The 19,782-nt window shown below is 42.1% G+C and overlaps 1 protein-coding gene across 1 annotated transcript in view; it reads left to right on the top strand.

Annotated features, from left to right (window-relative positions):
- The first annotated feature begins 6,800 nt into the window (after positions 1-6,800).
- rorb (RAR-related orphan receptor B) overlaps positions 6,801-19,782 on the top strand; it is a 22,560-nt gene continuing 9,578 nt past the window's right edge. Inside the window, exon 1 of the mRNA XM_026186497.2 lies at positions 6,801-7,194. Within this exon, the coding sequence (XP_026042282.1) occupies positions 7,188-7,194 (7 nt within the window). The 5' untranslated portion in view covers positions 6,801-7,187. The remainder of the gene's footprint in view (positions 7,195-19,782) is intronic.

Raw genomic sequence — 19,782 nt, 5'->3', positions numbered from 1 at the left:
TGTGTGTTCCAGACAGCGGCGCATAAGGCAGGACTTAAGTAGATGTTCGCCAAAGCGTGCGTAATGCCAGGGAAATATCAACTAATCCCTACACTCTTCTACCCTTTACCCCTCCCTCAACATCCATTCTTCTCCTCCTCCTACTCATCATCAGCATCATCACCGTCATCACCATACTGTGCCGCTACATTAAACCATTTAAAATAATATTTACAAATATGATTTGTTTTTTTATCTTAAATGAAGAATTCAAAATTCAGAGATGAACATTCAGGCATGGAAGCCCACTGTACTGTACTCTCCCTGTCACACACACATAAACGCACACACACAGGATGCACTCCATGGGGGATTGTTGTTGTTTCTTAATCCTGGCGGATTAAAAGACTAACAGACTCATTTTACCTCAGCCCAAACAAAGAGAGATGTCAAATCATCCACCCAACGCTAAAGGTGACAACTGTATTAACATGATGAAGCTGCGTGTGTGTACTCGTGTATGTTGGTAGGGGGTAGGGTGTGGTGGCAGGGAGTTATCTGGCCTTTATTGCTACTAGGGGGGAAAAAAAGGGAAAGGGTGAAAATCACAACTACTGTTGTGAACGTTCATGATCTTACTCAGACACATTGTCGGTTTCTGTTTTTCCACACTGAAACACAACACGGCAAAATGCGTCCACACGCATCAGGCCGCAGTCCCGAAGCTTGTGCCAGCACTCAGATTGCATAGGATGTCATTAGCCAATGTGCTAACTCCAATATTCTCACAGAGCCGTGAATGTAAACTGCTTAAAGACGTAATCGTATATACCCTGTGGGACACGGTGCGTTCTGTCAAACAGTGGTGCTGCAGAGTATCCACTAATCCACATGCTAGACTCCAGATTAACAGGAGGGGATGGGGATGTGGGCAAGGGAGGGGTTAAAAACATGCCGGCCAGACCCACTCCCACCCCAACCACATCATCGCGCACATACACACACACACACACATAATCATTCCCCCTCCCCTTCAGATTATATTATGCTTAGTGCTGCCCCTGTGCGACAGACAGTAAGAGGATCTCTGGATGGCGTCCCTCTGGGCTCCGTTATTGGTCTTCTGGAAGAGCCCCCCGTGGATTGGACACCTATAGACAGGAAAGGGTTCAGAGGTCAAGGAGTAGGAGTTGGAAAGGTTTAAAATGAGGTGGTTATAAAAGATACATCTGTTTGTTTTGATGAGTGGGATTACTGTAAATCAATCCAGTGATGTCTCATGAGAGCAAGGTAGAAAAAGAAAAGCTTCAAATTCACTAAAGCATGACATGTCAGGAGAAAGGGTATGAAATCTGATTATAATGCAGCGTCACACACACACACACATATGAAACAACACACGACGTGATCTTTGATTGTTCTGGAAGGTGTAATTTGCACACGCTCGCTAAAATCTGACACGCACATTTGACTTGGTCCTCTTCAATAAAGACTAATGTCGGGGAGTGTTCCTCTTTAGGCCGACCCGTCTTTCACAAACCATCTGTGAATATTAACCGGAGAGGCTGATTTGGAAAGCTGTTTCTGTATCCTCGGCTGGTTTGTATCATTACATACTGCTTCAGAAAATCAACATAACTATCAAGTAGCCTTGAACATGAAAGCCTCACACAGTCCGCGTTTGCAATTTCCTCCCCATTTCAACGTCAACATTTATTAAGCTCTCCCAGAGAAATCAACGACGACTAAATTATTTTGAGAGAGAGCCTCGGGCTACAGAGGCATATTCGATATGCCTAACGAAAAAAATATATATTTAAATATATATGTATATTAAGAGGAACAAGGATAGAGGAGAGAAGGGGGAAATGAGTGACTCAAAGTAAAACTAGATTTAATATCTTAATGGCTTTGTGTGGAAAAAAAAACAGATAATAGAGAAATCCAATTAAAATCAGATGATTGGCACTGTGAGGTAGAGACATGAAACTGTTTGTCTGAACCACTGGCTCTATATAAAGCTTTGATTAGATGATGCTCGTAATAGTAGCAGCCAGACTAATAGGTTGTATATTTTTAACGCTGATATACCACAGGCTCTGAACACTTAACACAGATATATAACACTAGTATTAAAAAAGAGAAAAAAAAGAAGAGGGAAGCAGGCAAAGTGGCTGAACAGTGGAGTAACTCATTACAGAACGATGTGAGCGTAAAGTTTCAGATTTGCATGAAGACTCAAAATTGTACTGTACCGTATCCAGAGTGTGTGTCACAGGAGTGTGTGTGTCTGTGTGCGCAGTGGGTAAGCGTTTCCCCTAATGCCTCTCAAGGTGACTTGGCCTTCCTCCTTCAGGGCTTTCCTTTCAATTCTTTTTGGGATTGAAATTATGATGAAGTAATTTTTCTACAGAAATTGCCTATGTCACTTGTGGTATCTCTCGGCAAATTTCTCAAGTGTATTTTCAATCTCTCCCTCTCTCTCTGTCCTCTTCTTCCATCTCTCATCTCTCCCTTTTTCTTTGGCTTTCCTTCTCTTTTCTCCGAGCTCTCACTTGACATGTCAATGTGTCAATGTCACATTACACTGAGGAAATATGTGTGAAACAATTTCGTGCATGGGCTAATGGAAAAAAAACAAACAAGCTCTTTATTTTGCACCAGCAAAACAGCCTCGCATGACAGTATACATTTATGATCACATAGTGCAGATGTGTGTATCTGTGTGAGTCCCTGCAGAGAAGGATGTGTTATAATAAAACAAGACACTTAGGAGCGCACTGCTAGTGTAGCTGCGCACACTCACTCAAGCTGCAGACCCACATGCTCATACATGCACATGCATATATAGTTTTACAGGGGAAAAAAAATCACCTGCTTGTTTCAGGGGAAAATAAGAGGCAGTGTGGAACATGTCGTCAGATTGAGAGGGAGATTCCTCAGAGACCTGTGGCCTAATTTCTTATTTTCAAGAGGAAACTTATCTAATTATATATAAGTTAACTTCCTAGTGGTCGATTCAAGGGCAGCACTGAATGAACAGCCTTAACAGAATGAAGGATATCACCTCTAGCTCTTTCCTGGCTGGTCGTTTTCTCTCGTATTTCTCCACCGGTGTCTTGTTCACACATGATGTGCTCTGTTTTGGTGTCGTTGCGCGTGTGCATAGACACCGACAACATCACCTCAGCACAGGAGGCAGCGTGTTAAAATCCTCTGATGATGGTTAACCACTGCGATGCATTTAGTGACATTTTGTGAAGGACGTATAAAAAGCTTAAGTAGGATTTGCGTGTTACTTTAATGATGCAGATTGAAAAAGTCAAACAGGAATGAAATCTGCTGCTAAGGGCTCCGTGAGGCTGAACTTAAGCGACGTTCTGTGTTAGTTTACCATGTTAGCCCACCAACAGCCTGAACCATGAAATAATTGCCATAAAATTCACATTTTTTTAAACTGGAGTATTAATTGAACCTTCTGACAAATACATTTAAAAAATAAATTAAATATCAATTGGCATATATGAAACAAAATAAAATACATAAGTGGGTTAGGGTAACAAATCACACTGATGTCTCTCAAACTAATGTATAAAATATGATACTCTTGGCATTACAGAGCTAATATTTGCTAATTAGCACTAAACACAGCTGAGGCTGATGGCAGTGCTATTTGTTTCGAGGGTATCTCTGCTGTAACGACTGATTGAGGCATAATGCCAGCTTTACTTTGAGGTTATTTCATTGTAGTCCATCTAATAACTATTGAAATATATCTCTAAAAACCACAAATCCTAGCAGAGAAGGATGGCAGTGACAAGCTGAGACATTAAAAGTATAAAAACAACTGGGTGCAAGTATGAAAGGATAATGACAGACACGATCATCTCAAAACAGATCCACAATCAATCAACCAAGCAGTTCGACCTGACATCCTTCAAGGCAGGAGGACCATAGATGGGTGAACAGACAGACAGAGATGTAGCAACGGGATCTTGCAGCCAACAGAACCAGACAGCGAAACATAAATGGCAGAAGGACCCGAGATCCCATCTCAGAGGAGAGTGCTTCTTTCTCCAAGTTCGGCCCTTAGGCATGGCCCGGTCTGCTCCCTTCCTCCCTCTTTACCACCATATGGGCAGAGCAGCCATTATATCTAATCAAATGCAACCTTTATGTTCTTGTTCACAATTTCTCGCCCGGCAGACGACGTAGTTTATGTTCATGTTTAAAGTCATTTTTCTGCTATCTCTGTGGCTTTGGGAGGACAGTGAATGGTTGGCAATGAGGGGTAATCCTTCTTAATGGAGTCCCCAGCCCTCAGATGGATTCAAGTCCACACAGCACACAGATCACATAAAGACACATTTTATTGCATTGACAAAATGGGGAGAAACCTTTATTGTATTCTTAACACACACCCCACCCCCCTCAATCGTTTTTTGAACCCTCCTCTCCCCCGCCCCGTCTATCTTTCTCTATCTCGTCTTGCCCTCATCTCGTTCTCCTGTCTGCTTGTCTTCTAGAGTGTTTCACCCTGACCAGTCTGCGATTTTATCATGCTTGCTTTGGTCATTACATCACAATTATGGAGCTGTTGGTACGGGAGAAATAAGAGATGGAAAAAAAAGAAGAATGGAAAAAAGCGACAGATGAAATGTAGGTCAGTGGAGATGTGCTTGGGGCAGTTTCTCTCTCTGTGTGTCTCTCCCAGGGCCAGAGCTAAAGAGGCTAAAAGAGACCAGGGGTGAAAGTGCCTCTCTCTCTCTCACACACACACACACACCTGCCTCCGTTCCATCTTGCACACACTGACAGTAACAGCGTTACCTTTTAGAAAACCACTCTGATGGCAGATGCCTATGACTGAGTGTGATGCTAACTGTGACTGACAAGGGTGGCTCTTTTCAGCATTGAGTGGAAAGACACTCACTTCTTTATTATCTTGTCGTTTTGGGTTGTTGGGGTTTTTTTTTTTGAAGTTTTATTTCATTTATTCACATTTTGTTAATATTTTACGAAGCACAGCACCAGAGGTCACCATGAGTCAGTCCAGGGTCAAAGATTAGCTTTGGGAGGGTGGGGGGCAGGTTTTTCCTCTATGAGTTTGAGAGTGTGCTGAGGTTGTAAATCAGCTGGCAAACACTGAAACATAAAAAAGGAGACAGATGGCTTAATTATCCCTTCATAGTTGGAAATTCACCAGGAAAGATCATATGTTACCTTAAATGACTTTATAACAAGTTTTTAGAAGCATTATCTCATGTCCTACTAACACTCTTTCACCCTTTTTACTGTGTTAAAGCTTTGCCATCTGACGACAAAGCAACTGACACCGGTGTTTTGTAAGTGTATAAAGCACTGGCTACAATGGCTTTACAAACCAGTCAATCACCTGCTTGATATATTTATTTAATCCATCATTGTGATACTCAAGTTTTGATTGTCGTGACTGGGTCGTGAACTTTTGAATTTTCCCTCAAAGTAAAATCCTGCTGGTTAAAAAAACATCTTAAATTGTAAGTTTGCATATTAAAAATAATCCTGCAAAATTAGTTAACGCAGTTATCAACATGATTAGAAATTCAGAGAACCTGGCTGAAATTTTGATCACACACGCGGACATTTTAATACCTTGCAGCATACACCTGCTTAGTCAACACACAGTGTAGCGATGGTCACAGAACACAGACCTTCTCTTTCATTGTCCAGTTCAGCATTTCAGTGATTCTCTGAGGAAGGACAGCACCCCACCCTGAAAATCATCCCCGAGACACCTGAGATGCCTACTGTGATTTGAGCTGCACTTCTTTTGTTGTATAAGCTATTTTCACCTTTCTATGAGTACCCTGGAGAGAAGCAAAATGTTTTATCGTCGTTTTAAACATAATTACCTTCAATATAACTGATATAAGAATCGTAGCTGTGTTATTTAGTGCAATCACTATGATTCAGTGTGAACATCTGCAGAGGTTGAAGTGACAAAGTATCCTGCTGGGTGCAGTGATCCATGCACATGTGCAAAAACTGTTAAAGTTTCAACAATTCAATAAATTAAAAAAAGGAAAAAGAAAAGCTTCCATTCAATAGTTCAATAAGGACAGTGTGTGTGTGTGTGTGTGTGTGTGTGTGTGTGTGTGTGTGTGTGTGTGTGTGTGTGTGTGTGTGTGTGTGTGTGTGTGTGTGTTCATATTTAGAAATTCTTTTAAACATTTTTAAAGGAATTTGTTTTTGAGAATTTGGTTTAAACTTAAGTGCAATCATGTGTTTCTTTATTGTTTGTCATTATCAGGCAAATGCATATCTCTCATTTAGTAGCAAATTGTACTTCTTTTTTTAAACCAAATTTAATGTTTTTTTAAACGTTTGCTTTGCACGCCAAAAGTAACCTTTATTCATGAAATCTACTCTGCAGCCATATGAAAGATTCTGCAGAATTATAAAGCCTTGACTTGTAATTACTTTAGTCAACCGATAATGAGAAAGTGTTAGTGTGTTAGTGTGTGTTTCTATGGATTTTATTAAATCAGTAAAAACGAAACAGCACCAGTGGATCTATTCTTGCTGGGCAGAATGTTAGATCTCTATAAATACGAGACCAGATCAAAGACTAACTGTTTATGTGTATAGATGAAAAGTGCCTAAGTCGTATAAGATTGTTGTAATTGGAAGGTGAGGTTAAAAACTTCGCGGAGACTGCCTGTGTCTCGCACTAAGAGTGGGTTCGGACTGTGCATGTGTGTGCGCGTGTTTGTGTGTGCAGGTTCCAGGCTGCAGGCTGAGAAGGAGAGAGTGGGAGGAGCGGAAAGTGCTCCAGTCCAATCCGGGCCGCCGGGTAAAGCTCTCCTATACGCTCTTCCCTCCCTCAGCCCCCAGAAAATAGTGAAACCCTCCCATAGAGGTGAGAGCGCAGATATCATGAGAAAAGCGGCCACACAACCAGAGCGCACAGACCGACGCACCAACCGACCTCAGCCCGCCTCCCTGCGCCCCGCTCTGGGATGCTTTTAGCGCAGAGACGCTTCCACTCAGGGCAGCCAGTGGACGTCGACGCACATCATCTACACTCCTTTCGTTGTTGTTTTTAACCGAGGATCTTTCACCACCACCACCACCCGTAGCCCCTTCTTTTATTTTAAGTGTTTGTTTCTTCATGACTGCTGCTTTGGGAAGCGAGCCTCAGCACCAGCTCCAGCAACACCGACACGATGCGAGGTAAGACCATCCCACTGTGCTCGCACTTTCTCCCACTTAACACACAGTCACACGCGGCACGACGAGCTTTTATCACTCATTTAGCTTTGAAAGTTTATTCTGGGAGGTTTTGGCGAAAATCTGAATTTGTCTCTTTTTTTCAATGTTAAGCTTAAGGCAGTGTGTTTGGGGTTCTCTGCAATCTCGTCAGCCACCTTAAGTAGTCTGTAAAGTTTATTTGGATCCCTCTCCGTGTGTGTTTTGACTCAGGAGCGTGTGTGTGGAACAGGCGCGCGTTCCTGCAAATTTTACTGGAGTCTGGGATTGGAAATTAAAAGTGCCGCATTATATTTAGCTTAATCATTTGAGCTCCACTCCACACCGGCGGAAATTGCGGATAGGGTGGTAGATCGGATTAGATTAGCCCATGTGCAGAAGAAAAAAGGGAGAAAAAAAACTTTATTCCGTTATGTTCTGATGGTAAACTTTATTGAATGCTTCAGGGATGTGCACTTTCAAGCGCTCCACTAACCCATTTTCCCGACTCTCTGCGCCGCGCTGAGAATGTTGAAATTCATTATCAATGCCGTCCTCTGGACGCTCACGCGCACGCAATAAGCAAGACCTGTCTCGCGCACGGTGATACACAGGGACACTCGCGCACAGGTCATTTTGCCCTTAGCCTTTTGCTCGACGTTTAAATTCCGTTAACAGCAGAAAATGCGCGTTTTTCGTTTCTCCTTCATGACTATTTGCAGTTCATTAAAAGTCCAGCGCGAAGGCTTTAATATTTAACCTTATTATTATCAGCTTAGTGTTTTGGAATTCGCTTTATTTACTCTCGACGTTGCGCTAAAGTTGCAACACTCGTTCAGCTGGATGATTTGAACTCTCATTTATAAGCCAATCTGTTTTAACTGGCCGGACCGCTTCTTACTGGCCTCAGAAATAAGTTAATTCGTTTATGAGGTGGCCTTTATGATGCCTGAATGTTCCTATATTGGAGGTGAGAAATTATTGGAAAATTTTGATCCAAGGGTACAAAGTCGCCTTCAAAGTAAAGGCATGTCACAGAAATCCACGGCCTGTGATTTGTCAAATTATAGCTTATAGCTTTTAGCTTAAAAATAAAATACTCGTTACGTTTCTTTACACGGAACAATATTGTTATCATATACATATACTGTATGCATGTTCGGTCAGAATAATTATTAAGCAAACTTGCGTTACCGTTATTTTAACCTGCTTATTAGTTATGACGATAAACAACAATACACTGTAATCGGATTATTTTATTGCAGTTATTACTTAGAGAAAAAAGGTCAAACATCAATCTATTCATGTGTCCATGTCATGTAAAGATGTAAAGCTATCTGCTGCCTCAGCTCCAGGCCATCAAACCTTAGGCAAGAAAAAAAAAGAAAAAACAGGAGGCCAAACATCTTTTCCTCTTACTCTCTTTCTGCAATCCCATGGCAAACTCCTCTGTCACACACCTTGTATTTTATCCACATTTTAATGGGCCTTGCGACTACTCTCGTGCATGGGAGGCTTTGGAGGGGTATACCAAAAGCTCCTGCTTTCACTTAATAGCCATGGTTGGCAGAAGAGGCCCCTGAAGCGTCTCTCTCACCCCTTTTTTACCATGTCTATCTCTCTCTTTCTCCCTCGCTCTCCATCTTCCTCTCTCCCTCTGCACGCCCCAAAGGGTTTTGTCAGATAGAATTAAATCAGTGTGGGCCGTGTGGCCCCCACTCCCAACCTGTGTGTGCGCGCGTCTGTGTGTGTGGAGTCTCGGCTGCCCTTGCACAGAAACATGCTCACAACCACAAGGTTTTAAAAAAATAGAGGCCCCTCATGAGCCGTGGTAATTATCATTTAACAATAGCCACAGCTCCTGAAGCCCTGACCGAAGATGATGTCACGCCATCGCCCGGCCTGGAAAAGCCAGAGAAACAACATATAATATAATCATAAGAGGCCTTTTCTGCTTCTCTGAAAACGAAGCTGGCTCAGTGCTGTGTAGGATGTTGTAAACAGGCTCATTATCTCTGTATTTTCAACAGCAATGTGGTGAAGCTCTGCTGTAAGAGGTGTTCCGTTAAAACCCATCAAATGACATTAGAAACAGTGGCAAGTGGCCATATATATGTGTTTAAGTGGCAACAGTTTTAGTTTTTACGTCTCTATAATAAGACAATAAATGAAATATAATTAAGTAATTATGCCCTATTTATTTGGATGAATCGTTTTAGTTATTGTAAATGAATGTTTGATTTTTTAAAGTAATTTTTTGCAGAAATTAGTTTAACCTAAAGAATGTCTGAGCTAATCAACAGCAACCTCCTACCAAATCATTTATTAATGCCATAATCAATAAGAGATCAGAGCCCTTCTGTGAGATTAGCATATGCGTGCTTGGAAACATACACAGCATCACACAAGCATGAACTGACATGTATTCTGCAAGTGAGTAGCTTCCTGTGTTACTCAGTGATCCCCACAGTCTACATTATCCCGTGGATGTGTATCCTTTTTATTACTGTTATAAGCTTAAGAGCTTCCAAATGCACCCGGGTCAGGCAGGTCCACAAGTTCAGCGATGGAGGGAGCAACAGTGGAGGAGGGGCTCGCAGGGCCACTTCTCCTCTGTTAGCAGTATGCGCCAATCACCATCTCTCATTCTCCTAACACTGTGGGATAAGATGGGATGACAGGAAGTGGAAGAGTATGAGAGCACAATAAAGTAATAAGATAATGGCAGGAGATCCAGAATAATGTGTGGGTGGGAGTGGGGGGGGTCATTAAAAATATTTATCTCAAATCTACAAGAATTAATGGTCATTTCCATTTCTGGCATTATTTATGTTACCTTGAAAGGCAGCATGTGCACACATTAAAAATCCGAAAGCTCTGAAAACGCACACTGACACAAACAGCTGCAGTACTACGCATGACGGCCTCATGCCAATAGAATTAGTCCCATCCTGCTTTGCTTTAGAGACTCGTTTGCGAATTGATTTGTCCAGTTCGAAAGCATCCCGGGATCAATTTTTAGTCAAAGACAATGGAAGTTGTCTGTTTAGATAAATCCGTGGCACACAACTGAAATGGCTTTAGTTTACACTGGAGTCTAAACATCTCTCTTTTCTTTTTTTTTTGTATTTTTTCATGTTTGTTCCTATAATTTCTTTTTTTTTTATAACAGTAGAAACTATTAAAGAAGCACCTCCACCATTTAGTGCTTGTTGGCTGTCTGTGTTCAGTGTTTACTGTTGTTTTTCTCCAGAGCACAAACAAGCGGAAGGCCGATGTACAAGCACATGGATGACAACACAGGAAGACTCATGTGAATACATAGAAATGATGCAGAATAATAAACACAGATGTTCACAGCTACACTGTGATTACATTTAACTGCCAGTATTTGTATCATGTGCCATTAAGGGGGATAAAGTAAAGGTTAAAGATCAGTGGCGCTGAGTTGTGCCTGTGTTTCACTTTCAGTACCAACTATGAGTAACAACATGCAAAATATAAGTTGCCATTATTCGTACTGATTTAGAAACTGAGCCCAAAACTTAATTTACACCAAATCACTGCTTTCCATTGTCGCCATGAAACCTCTTTTTGTGCACCCGGTCTGGGTGAATCTTTGCTTTGCACTGTTATCACTGCATGTGTGGTCTGTTGTCCAGCTCGGTGTTGTTGATTGTGTTGTTTATTGTGTGTTTGTGCTGAGTAATGGTCTAGTGTTATGTAAGAAGAGAGGAGAGATTACCCCAAGCTCATGCAGGCCACACTGTTAATCCCTCAACACAGCCCCACTGACTGAAACGGGTACCGGCACCAGAGTGTTGTTGCGACACACACACTTACACACTCATTTTGCATTCAAGACTCACCGTCTACTCTTCACCTAGTGTGTCTTACCTGACCTTTAGATTTTTTTTCAAGCCATCTACTTAAAACATTCCACCATGCTTTGTGCGTGCGTGTGCTGCCTGGATAGCACTTCTGCGGTCCCACTGAGCCACTATCATAGCCTGTGTTTGTTTTGCATGCGCTCAGCATGCACCCAGTGTTGGTTTTATCCCTCCGCGGCCGTCTAGGGGAGCCTAGGCGAACTGTTTTTCCTCCTCAGTCAATTCTCCCTCTTTCTTAAATCTTTCCACACACAAAGCGTGGGCTACACGGCACGCTTCAGTTTGTGTCTCCACTTTATCTTAGCCGGGAGGGATTTCTGCCTGAACCACTCCTAAACTCTAAATCTGCCTTGAAGTCATAGAGTCCTCTGACAGCTCCTTCTGTTTTGTCAGTTTTACTCATCCATGAAGGCAGCGTGTCTCAGTGGACGCACAATGATATTCAATATTCACATTTTCCTCTGATTTACACTGAAGTAAAAACCGGGGGAAGAGGGTGACTGCGCTTATTAAACACAGAAAGCGAGTAAAATATGACAAAGATATCATTGGAGGGGTTCCTTTTATAGGAAAAATATGCTCACATCAAAAGTGAGAATTATCATATCATAACAAATCAGGTTCTGGGGAGAGGGACATCGAGTGCACCAACTGATAGTCCAAAGTCAGTGAGCATTGCGCACACACTTTTACAGTAAATTCTGATTTCTGCTACTCTAGAACAATGTAGAGATTTGGTCATTTATTCAAGTTTAGTCACTTTATGAGTCAGTTCATTTCGTTTTTAGGAGGTTTCCTTTTTTCTATCTGCTTAAAGACCATGAATTGAGCTAAGAATCTATATGGCGAATACACAGAAAACGAAAGGCGAGACAAACAGAATGAGAGAAGGGAGACTATGAGCAAGTGAATGAGTGAGATAAGAAAAAAAGAGGGCAAGTATGAGAGAGAGAGAGACTTAAGAGTTATATAATAGTGCAAGTGTGGACGTTTGTGTGCGTTTGCCTAAGCAAGTTAGTGTGTGCTTGTATGAAATGGTGAGTTAGGGTGCAAAACTAAATTTTCTTGCATGCATACTGGTGCAAATGCACACAGATACAAGCTATCCTGTTCTCATAGCACTTGCACATTCTAGCTGCCTGAAGCAATGAATAACATGCAGTACCTGTTATAGAGGTATCCAAAGTCCACGCTTGCTAACCACCTATCAGACTTCAGCTAACATTCAAAGCAGATTAGTCCATAAACTAAAGGTGTGTGTCAGCTTACCCTCTACGCTACGCATAATCATATACGTATATGATTTGATTATGCACAGCACTGATTACTTGGAAGTGCTGCAAGGCCCTTACTTTTAAGAGGTTTTGCACAAAAAGTGGACTCTGGCTCTCCAAAGTTATAGACAAGATGTGAAGATGACAGAGGAAGTGGCACATTATATCCCTATACTGTGAAGGTGTTCTCTGCAGAAAGCTGCAATAAGCCTATAATATGACTTAGCCTACTGCGGCATCTTTTCTTAATGACAAAGATTAGCCTGTTTTAGTGCTTGTAATCTCATTGAAGGGACTCTTATTAGGTCTGCCTTTCTTCCCTCTCTCTATCTCTATCTCTCAGTTACTGTGTCCAAGTCATGAGATACTTCTCTTAACTCTGTGCGTGAGAGTACTCACATATGTGTGTGTGTGTGTCCACAGCACTTGCTGTTGATGTGAGGGATCTTGCCATTCACAAAGAGAATGCAATTCTGAAACCAAGACGGCTGCCGCTGTTGCTGCTTTTGCTCACTTAACTCAGATTTAATGTTCATAACGCATTCTGTTAAATCATCCCGCTAGAGACAAAGAGAGAGAGAGAGAGAAAGAGAGCAGGTAAAGAGCAGAGCAGGCTGGGTCGAGCCGAGCTGAGTTGTGTGATAGTCTTTGTGATCAATTTGCCTCTATGAGAGATGCCCCTGGGGCCACTTTGGGGAGAACCTTGTTAGGCTGAGTTAAATTGTTGCCCGAGGCGAGCTATTAGCGGCCATCCCTGGGAGAGGACACACACACATATAGGCACACATGTGCATGCTCACACACTCACTTAAACAGAAGCACTGAAACACAAGTACATTGAAACCTTTTTAGTACACGCGTAAACTCAAAGGGAACTCGTTCATATGCTCGTGTTCACACCCGAGCTGACAGCCTGTTTCACTACCAGGGGTTTCATGAACTCACAAGCAGCAGGGCAAGAATCTCTAACTCAACACTTTGGCTCTCTGGTCTTGAAAGGTGTTATGCAAAAAGAGAGAAAGAAAAAAAAGCAGCAAGTAATAGCTGGAGGTATCACTGCAACATTTAAATTGAAAAAAAGGACAGTTTGGTTGAATGCTTTGGGAAATGTTGAGCAGAAACCAGAGTGGTCCTTTAAGAAAGCATTTATTTTTTGTTTGATCATTATTATTAATAAGATAATGGTTAAACAGTTTTAAATCACATCGTCTCTCTTTACATAATGTCAGGTATTTTTATTTTAGCTTGTGGCAGAACGTCTTACCATGTACACCCTTCTTTTAAGGGTCAGATTATTTAAAGTTAAAAATCATATTTTCTAGAATAGCAGAGACTTTATATTAAAGGCATATGCTTAAATAAAAGCTGTTAGCTTCTGTTCACCCCTACTCAACAGTAGGACGAATATGTGTATGCAGTTATTAAAGCTGTATTAAAGCTGTACAAGTGTATCAGATGCAGAAGTAAGCCTTGTTAACTGAATTTAAAACAGTCCCACAGACGGGTTTTCCATCCTCTTCTCCGTACTCTAATTGTTAGCTAGTCACATTAAGTGCTCCCCTTCTCGTCAATGCTTTAAAGTCCATTCAGCTTCTCTCATCTTGACACTGCCGTTTCCCTGATTTTATCTGCTCGTCAACTGATTATCACTAGAAAGGATGCGACTCTGACAAAACTGCGGGAAAATTTTTCTCTGCCTTATGTAAGAAGTGAGAGCAATTTCTGCCCATCTCTCCATGGATGTCCCTCTCTTTCCATTTCTCTCTTACACTGTGATAGCCACCTTTTCTCTCCCTTCCCCCTCAGTCAGACACACACACACACACACACACACACACACACACACACACACACACACACACACACACACACACACACACACACACACACACACTGTCATCTACAATTAGACTCAAGAGAAACACCATAGTAGGAGGAGCGTGAGGTTAAGCAAGAATGGCCGATGCTAACATAGTGTTATTTTCTCATCTCAGGAATAAAGCGATGGTTTCTTAGTCAGTGTTTGTGCAAACATATTCTTCCTCGCACCGACTCGCTTCACCCAAACAAAGCTTGAACACTGCTCAGTGTTTCACAGCTCAGTGTGCGTCATAGGTGTCTGCTAGCATGAGGGCAAAGGTGCGAGATGAAATGGAAAAAAGAGAGAGGCTGAACTCTAAAGAGTCTTTTTGCTTGTGTTTTCCTGTGTGTATGCATATATTATCACTGCCTGATTTTAGAATGGTAATGACCAGATGCAGGCCTCTCACACTTGGACTTGTTCCTTCCACTCTGATTTCTGAGTCTTTAAGGAAAGGTCAGAGGCTATCAGGGCCTCATAGGTCACCCGGGTGGTTGGAGTGTGCACGCCTGTGTACAGTGACCATGAGAGGGGTTCAGTTTACCCCGTGGATTCTTTTCCCACACCTCTGTCTCCTTCTTATCTATTTGAGGACACATGCTGCACTGGATGGGAGACTATGTGTGTGTGCATGTGCGTGCATGTCTGTGCGTGTATTGGATTTAGGATGGGAGCAGTGTGACCATAAAAATCATACTGTAAAGTCTGCTTTTTTTGAAAGTGGTATGCAGTAATGTGTTCTTTCAAGCATGTCTCAATGTGCGTCTCTGTCTGTCTGAATGTGTCTCTGGGAGCATGTTGGGGTGCATGTGTGTGTGTGTGTGTTCATGCCTGTGCATGTGAATCGATGCTCTGGATTACAGCCAGTGGCCCCCTTCTGTTCCCTCTCCGCAGCGTCCAATCACACCACGGCACAATATTCTATGAGCAAACTGCAGCTGATCCCAGACCTGCTATCTGAGCAATTACCCAGAGTGCTTTGGGGCCGCACGGCAAGCTGGACAAGCTCATGCCCTCTGACATATAGCATGGGGGGAGGGCGAGAGCGGCACTGTTTTTTCTGACACTTTTATGCGTGTGTCTATGTATTACATCAGGAAGGGGGTTGATGACGATATACCAATGGGAAAAGCAGAGGCGGGGGTATTTAATGTATGCTTTTGCAGCAACAGTATGACTGTAAGTACTACAAAATGGACAAAGACATGTTTGGCGACAATATCTATCACCAAAACTCAATGCACAGCAGACTGTGGAAAAGAAGGGACCGGTGCACGGCTGTGCCAACTTACAGTATTTTAATGAGGCTGTTTCATGTCAGCATTATCTTTATTACTTCAGGCCAGGTCTGAGGTCAGTTTGCATCTAGAAGGCTGAAGCTGGATAATTGTTTCAGTTCTGATTTTTGCAAGTTGTTCCTAAATTAGTGTTACAAGCACCAGAGCTGACTCGAAATCAGTGAAACTTCACCTAAGATATAAACATTATTTTAAAATGAATAGAAAAAGCAGACCCAGCTGGGTATTGAACCTTAAATATGTTTTGTCCCAAAGAAACAAACAGAAGCCAGAGAAAACAGCACTAAGCATTGTTAAACTTCGAAGGTCAGGATTAAGGAGAGAATAGACAATACAGACAGCGACGACTAAGGAGGAATGTGTGCATCTAGCCGGGCCACAGGGCTCCTAAAAAATTAATTTGTGGTAAGTACTGAAGGCTGAAAAACGGAGCAGAAAGTCAATCAGTCCTTCATATATATATATATATATATATATATATATATATATATATATATATATATATATATACACACACACACATATATATATACACACACATATATATATACACACACACACATATATATATATATATATATACACACATATATATATATGTGTGTATTTTAATGTTTCAGACAGTAAAACAGGAAAGAGGGAAAGTGTGACAGCACACACGAGCGCAGAGGTCCGTTTGAAACCATATGCCGTGGCAGTGTTTCATTGATTTTAATGGGACAGTATGATGTGGAAACATGACAGGAAACACAGGGGAGATAACCCAAGAAGCACTGCTATAAACTATTCCCAGCTGTGTGCATTAATCCGCTCAGTGATCACGCCACCAAAAAGTTTCCTCAGTGTTTTTCATCATTGGCAGAGAAGGAGAGAGAGGAGAAAAACCTCCGCTTGTTCCTCTAAGTTCTGTGAGACAGGGAGACAGAGTTTCACTGAGAGATGGAAATAGATCATGAAATACAGAAACTGAAATGATTTCCCAGTCACACAGCCACTTACAGCGAGGAGGAACACACGAATGAAAAAGTCAAACAGACTGAAGCGGAGTGGATGGTGAAAAGTGATAGCATAATTCACAGTATATAGACATCTAAGACCAGCGCCGGAGCTGTTCAGATTTAACAAGGAGGGGTGTTGGTGGGGGGTAAAGTGCTGATCTCCTTCATTTTCCCAGAAGATATCACGTTAACTGGGAAGAAGCTATGCATATTTTTTAATGAAGTGGAGATACCACCCACATTCATCCCCAACAAATCAACCCCTGGGACTACAGTAGGAGTCATGTTTGCATTTCTGAAGTGGCTTACACTGGCAAAAGTTACGGCAGGAAAGTGAACACCAGTCTCTGGTGTGCACTGTGTCGCTGTAAACTGCGTGATATTGTGTGCTGCTTCAATACATTTCTCTTGTAGACCCATCCTGCAGGCTAAATGAATGAAACATGCATGTCCATTCTGCCCTTTTGGAAACACACACCCATACTTGCACACACATACATGCAACTCAGACTTGTCTAGCAACACCTAGTGGCCTCACTTTGCTGTTACATTGTCAATATAAACAAGCTCCTTTCAGATAGCTGCTTCATTCTCTGTGCATCTACGTGTGCATTAACTCTCAGCAAGCCCTGTGTGTGAGCTACTTATGTGCTTTAGAAATAAGTATTGCTAAGATATTGGTGCAAGGCTGCTGCTTTTTTTTTCCTGTAGTGCAATATGGATAATTAGGACTCTATTTAGGGAAAGGGCCAGCCCAGGAAATTCACAGGAGATCCTCACTTCATTAAAAATCAATTATCACAACACACGTGCTGGTGCAGTACAACCCTCAGCAACACACACTCACACACGTGCGTGACTCACATTACAGCAACTATCTTTGCCTTCCCAGATTCTTAAGCGAAATTCATCTCTAGTTGGTTCGCTCCATCTTTTTCTCCCTCAAGAGATTGTGCAGGCCTGATCCTCCTCTTAGCTGAGGAATCGCCAGCACTGCAGTCCCGTTCTTACATAATAACCTCAGGATAACGCTCGTGCTCCGGCTGGCTGAGGACCTTGTCACTCACTGGGTCAGCTCCGGTTGGAAAAAAGTCCCACCCACCCTCAAGAAAGGCATGTGGCTAGGAGCAAAACAATTTCCAAAAACAGAAATGAGTGGCTGGTCCTCTAAGAGTGGCTAGTGGAAGAACTGCAATAGACTTGTTCATGTTAAGCTTTCATCTTTAGAAATTTATTTCCACCGCTTCTTTTAAGGTTTAAGTTTGCTTCTGTAATGGAAAATCATGAAATCCAACGCCCAAGAAGTATTATCATACATTCCAACTTTGAAAACAATAAGAACGCAGCTTTTTCTAAACAGCCAACAGATAAACGCGTCTTTAATTCTGCTACATGTATAATCCACTGCTGCAGCTACAGTATAGTCTGTATTGTTGACTGGATGTGGAAGTGGGAGTCCTTAAGTGAACAATTCAAAAAACCTCCGCTTAGGGAGGGCGACAGGACGAACGGTGATGATACACCGAGTTGGCTCCAAACACCAATGACATCATTTCCTTTAAGATTGTGACAGCTTAGCACATCATCGCGGTGACAGCCAGACGAGTGCAGAGAGTGGGTGGTCACCCTGGCAACAGCTATGCTGTCATGACCGTCTCCCTATATCCTACCTGACAGTCCCCATTGGCAATGAGCACAACACACACACACACATAGACACAGTAAACAATGCATACACCCACACATACACACACACACACACACACACACACAATTTACCAAACACACACAGACATGTGCACATACTTTATCTTTCTGAGTCTTTTTTTATAAGTGAAATGCTCACTCAAACCATCCCTGAAACACACACAGAAACAATGCACATGCCCACACGCCCATGCTCTTTTGGGCATAATGATTTGATACAAAGACAAATACAAATACAATCTCCCATGGGGTAAAAGGAATTCAGTCAAGATATAATGTAATCGGTGTAGAGGACGAGGAAAAAATGTAAAGCACTTGTTCTGAGAAATCAACAGAAATAATAACGCCGTATATCCACATCAGACAGCAGCAGGTGTGGGCTGAACGCATTCAGATTGTCTAAACCCACGGAGATTAACTTGCTTCACGATTAACATTTTGATCAAAGAGTTTGACTAAAAGTATGGGACTAACAGTGCCAACCAGAAAGAATAAGAGGATTGCGAGAGCAAAGAATAATTAGAAGCATGGCTGATGCACTGTTGTACTGTCTTCTGGTTATACGCAAAATGTGGTCTGTTGATACCGGCCATGTCCTGGGTGCAACTGACCTGTTTTACAGACTAAAAATAGGGGTGCACAGGCCGCGTTCATTGACAGCTCTGTGTATGTAGTCTGTGTGTCATCCCAGTCCAGTGCCTTTCTGTGACCCAGTTTGGAGAGCTGGCCGAGAATTGGTGGAAATGGGTCACAGCTTGGGCTGCACCAGAACTCAGAGTATACCTGTGATACCTTAAGCACACATTCAAACAGTGTGTCATTTTGTTGCTAGGGCTGTCATGGGTGGTCCCCTGAGACGGATCAGGAGTTACTAGAGATAGATAAGGGGATTAAAGGCCCTTTTACATCATCAGTTATAACTATGGAGATATGTGTAACAATACATCTTGAATCAGAGTACATAGTCCAGGATCATGGCAGCATGTAAAAAACGTTTCATGTCTCTCAGTGGCCACCAGGGGGCGGATAGGCAAAAATGAATATATAAATTTAGATATTTATTTATACATATATAAAGATGCTGTTTCATTCTAATTAAAGAGAAAAAAATCAATTACCTGGGTAGATCTACTCCTATGCCCTGTTAAAAAAATTACTTTGAATATGCAAATATGTTTGGGTTATTTTTGCTTTTTTTTATAGCAGATGTCAGTGTTTAATCCTGGCTCTGTTTTCCAAAGCTTTCCACACCTAAAACTGAGAGAAAGCATAGAGTAACATTTCACTTTCTGGAAATTTTTAAAACATTTGAAAGCTTCTTTTTTTTTTAGTGCTCCTGAAACAGATAATAATAATGGATTGGATTTATGTAGCGCTTTTCAAGGCACCCAAAGCGCTTTACAATACCACTATTCATTCACACACTGCCCTGGGGTAGACTGACAGAAGCGAGGCTGTCATATTGCACCATCCAACACCAGTAGGCGGTAGGGTAAAGTGTCTTGCCCAAGGACACAACGACCAGGACAGAGAGCCCGGGGATCG

The sequence above is a fragment of the Astatotilapia calliptera genome, chromosome 12 (genome assembly GCF_964374335.1).
Source record: "Astatotilapia calliptera chromosome 12, fAstCal68.1, whole genome shotgun sequence".
In the NCBI taxonomy this organism is placed as follows: domain Eukaryota; kingdom Metazoa; phylum Chordata; class Actinopteri; order Cichliformes; family Cichlidae; genus Astatotilapia; species Astatotilapia calliptera.
Note: the sequence above shows the minus strand (reverse complement) of the source record. Positions and strands in the feature narration are given on the sequence as shown.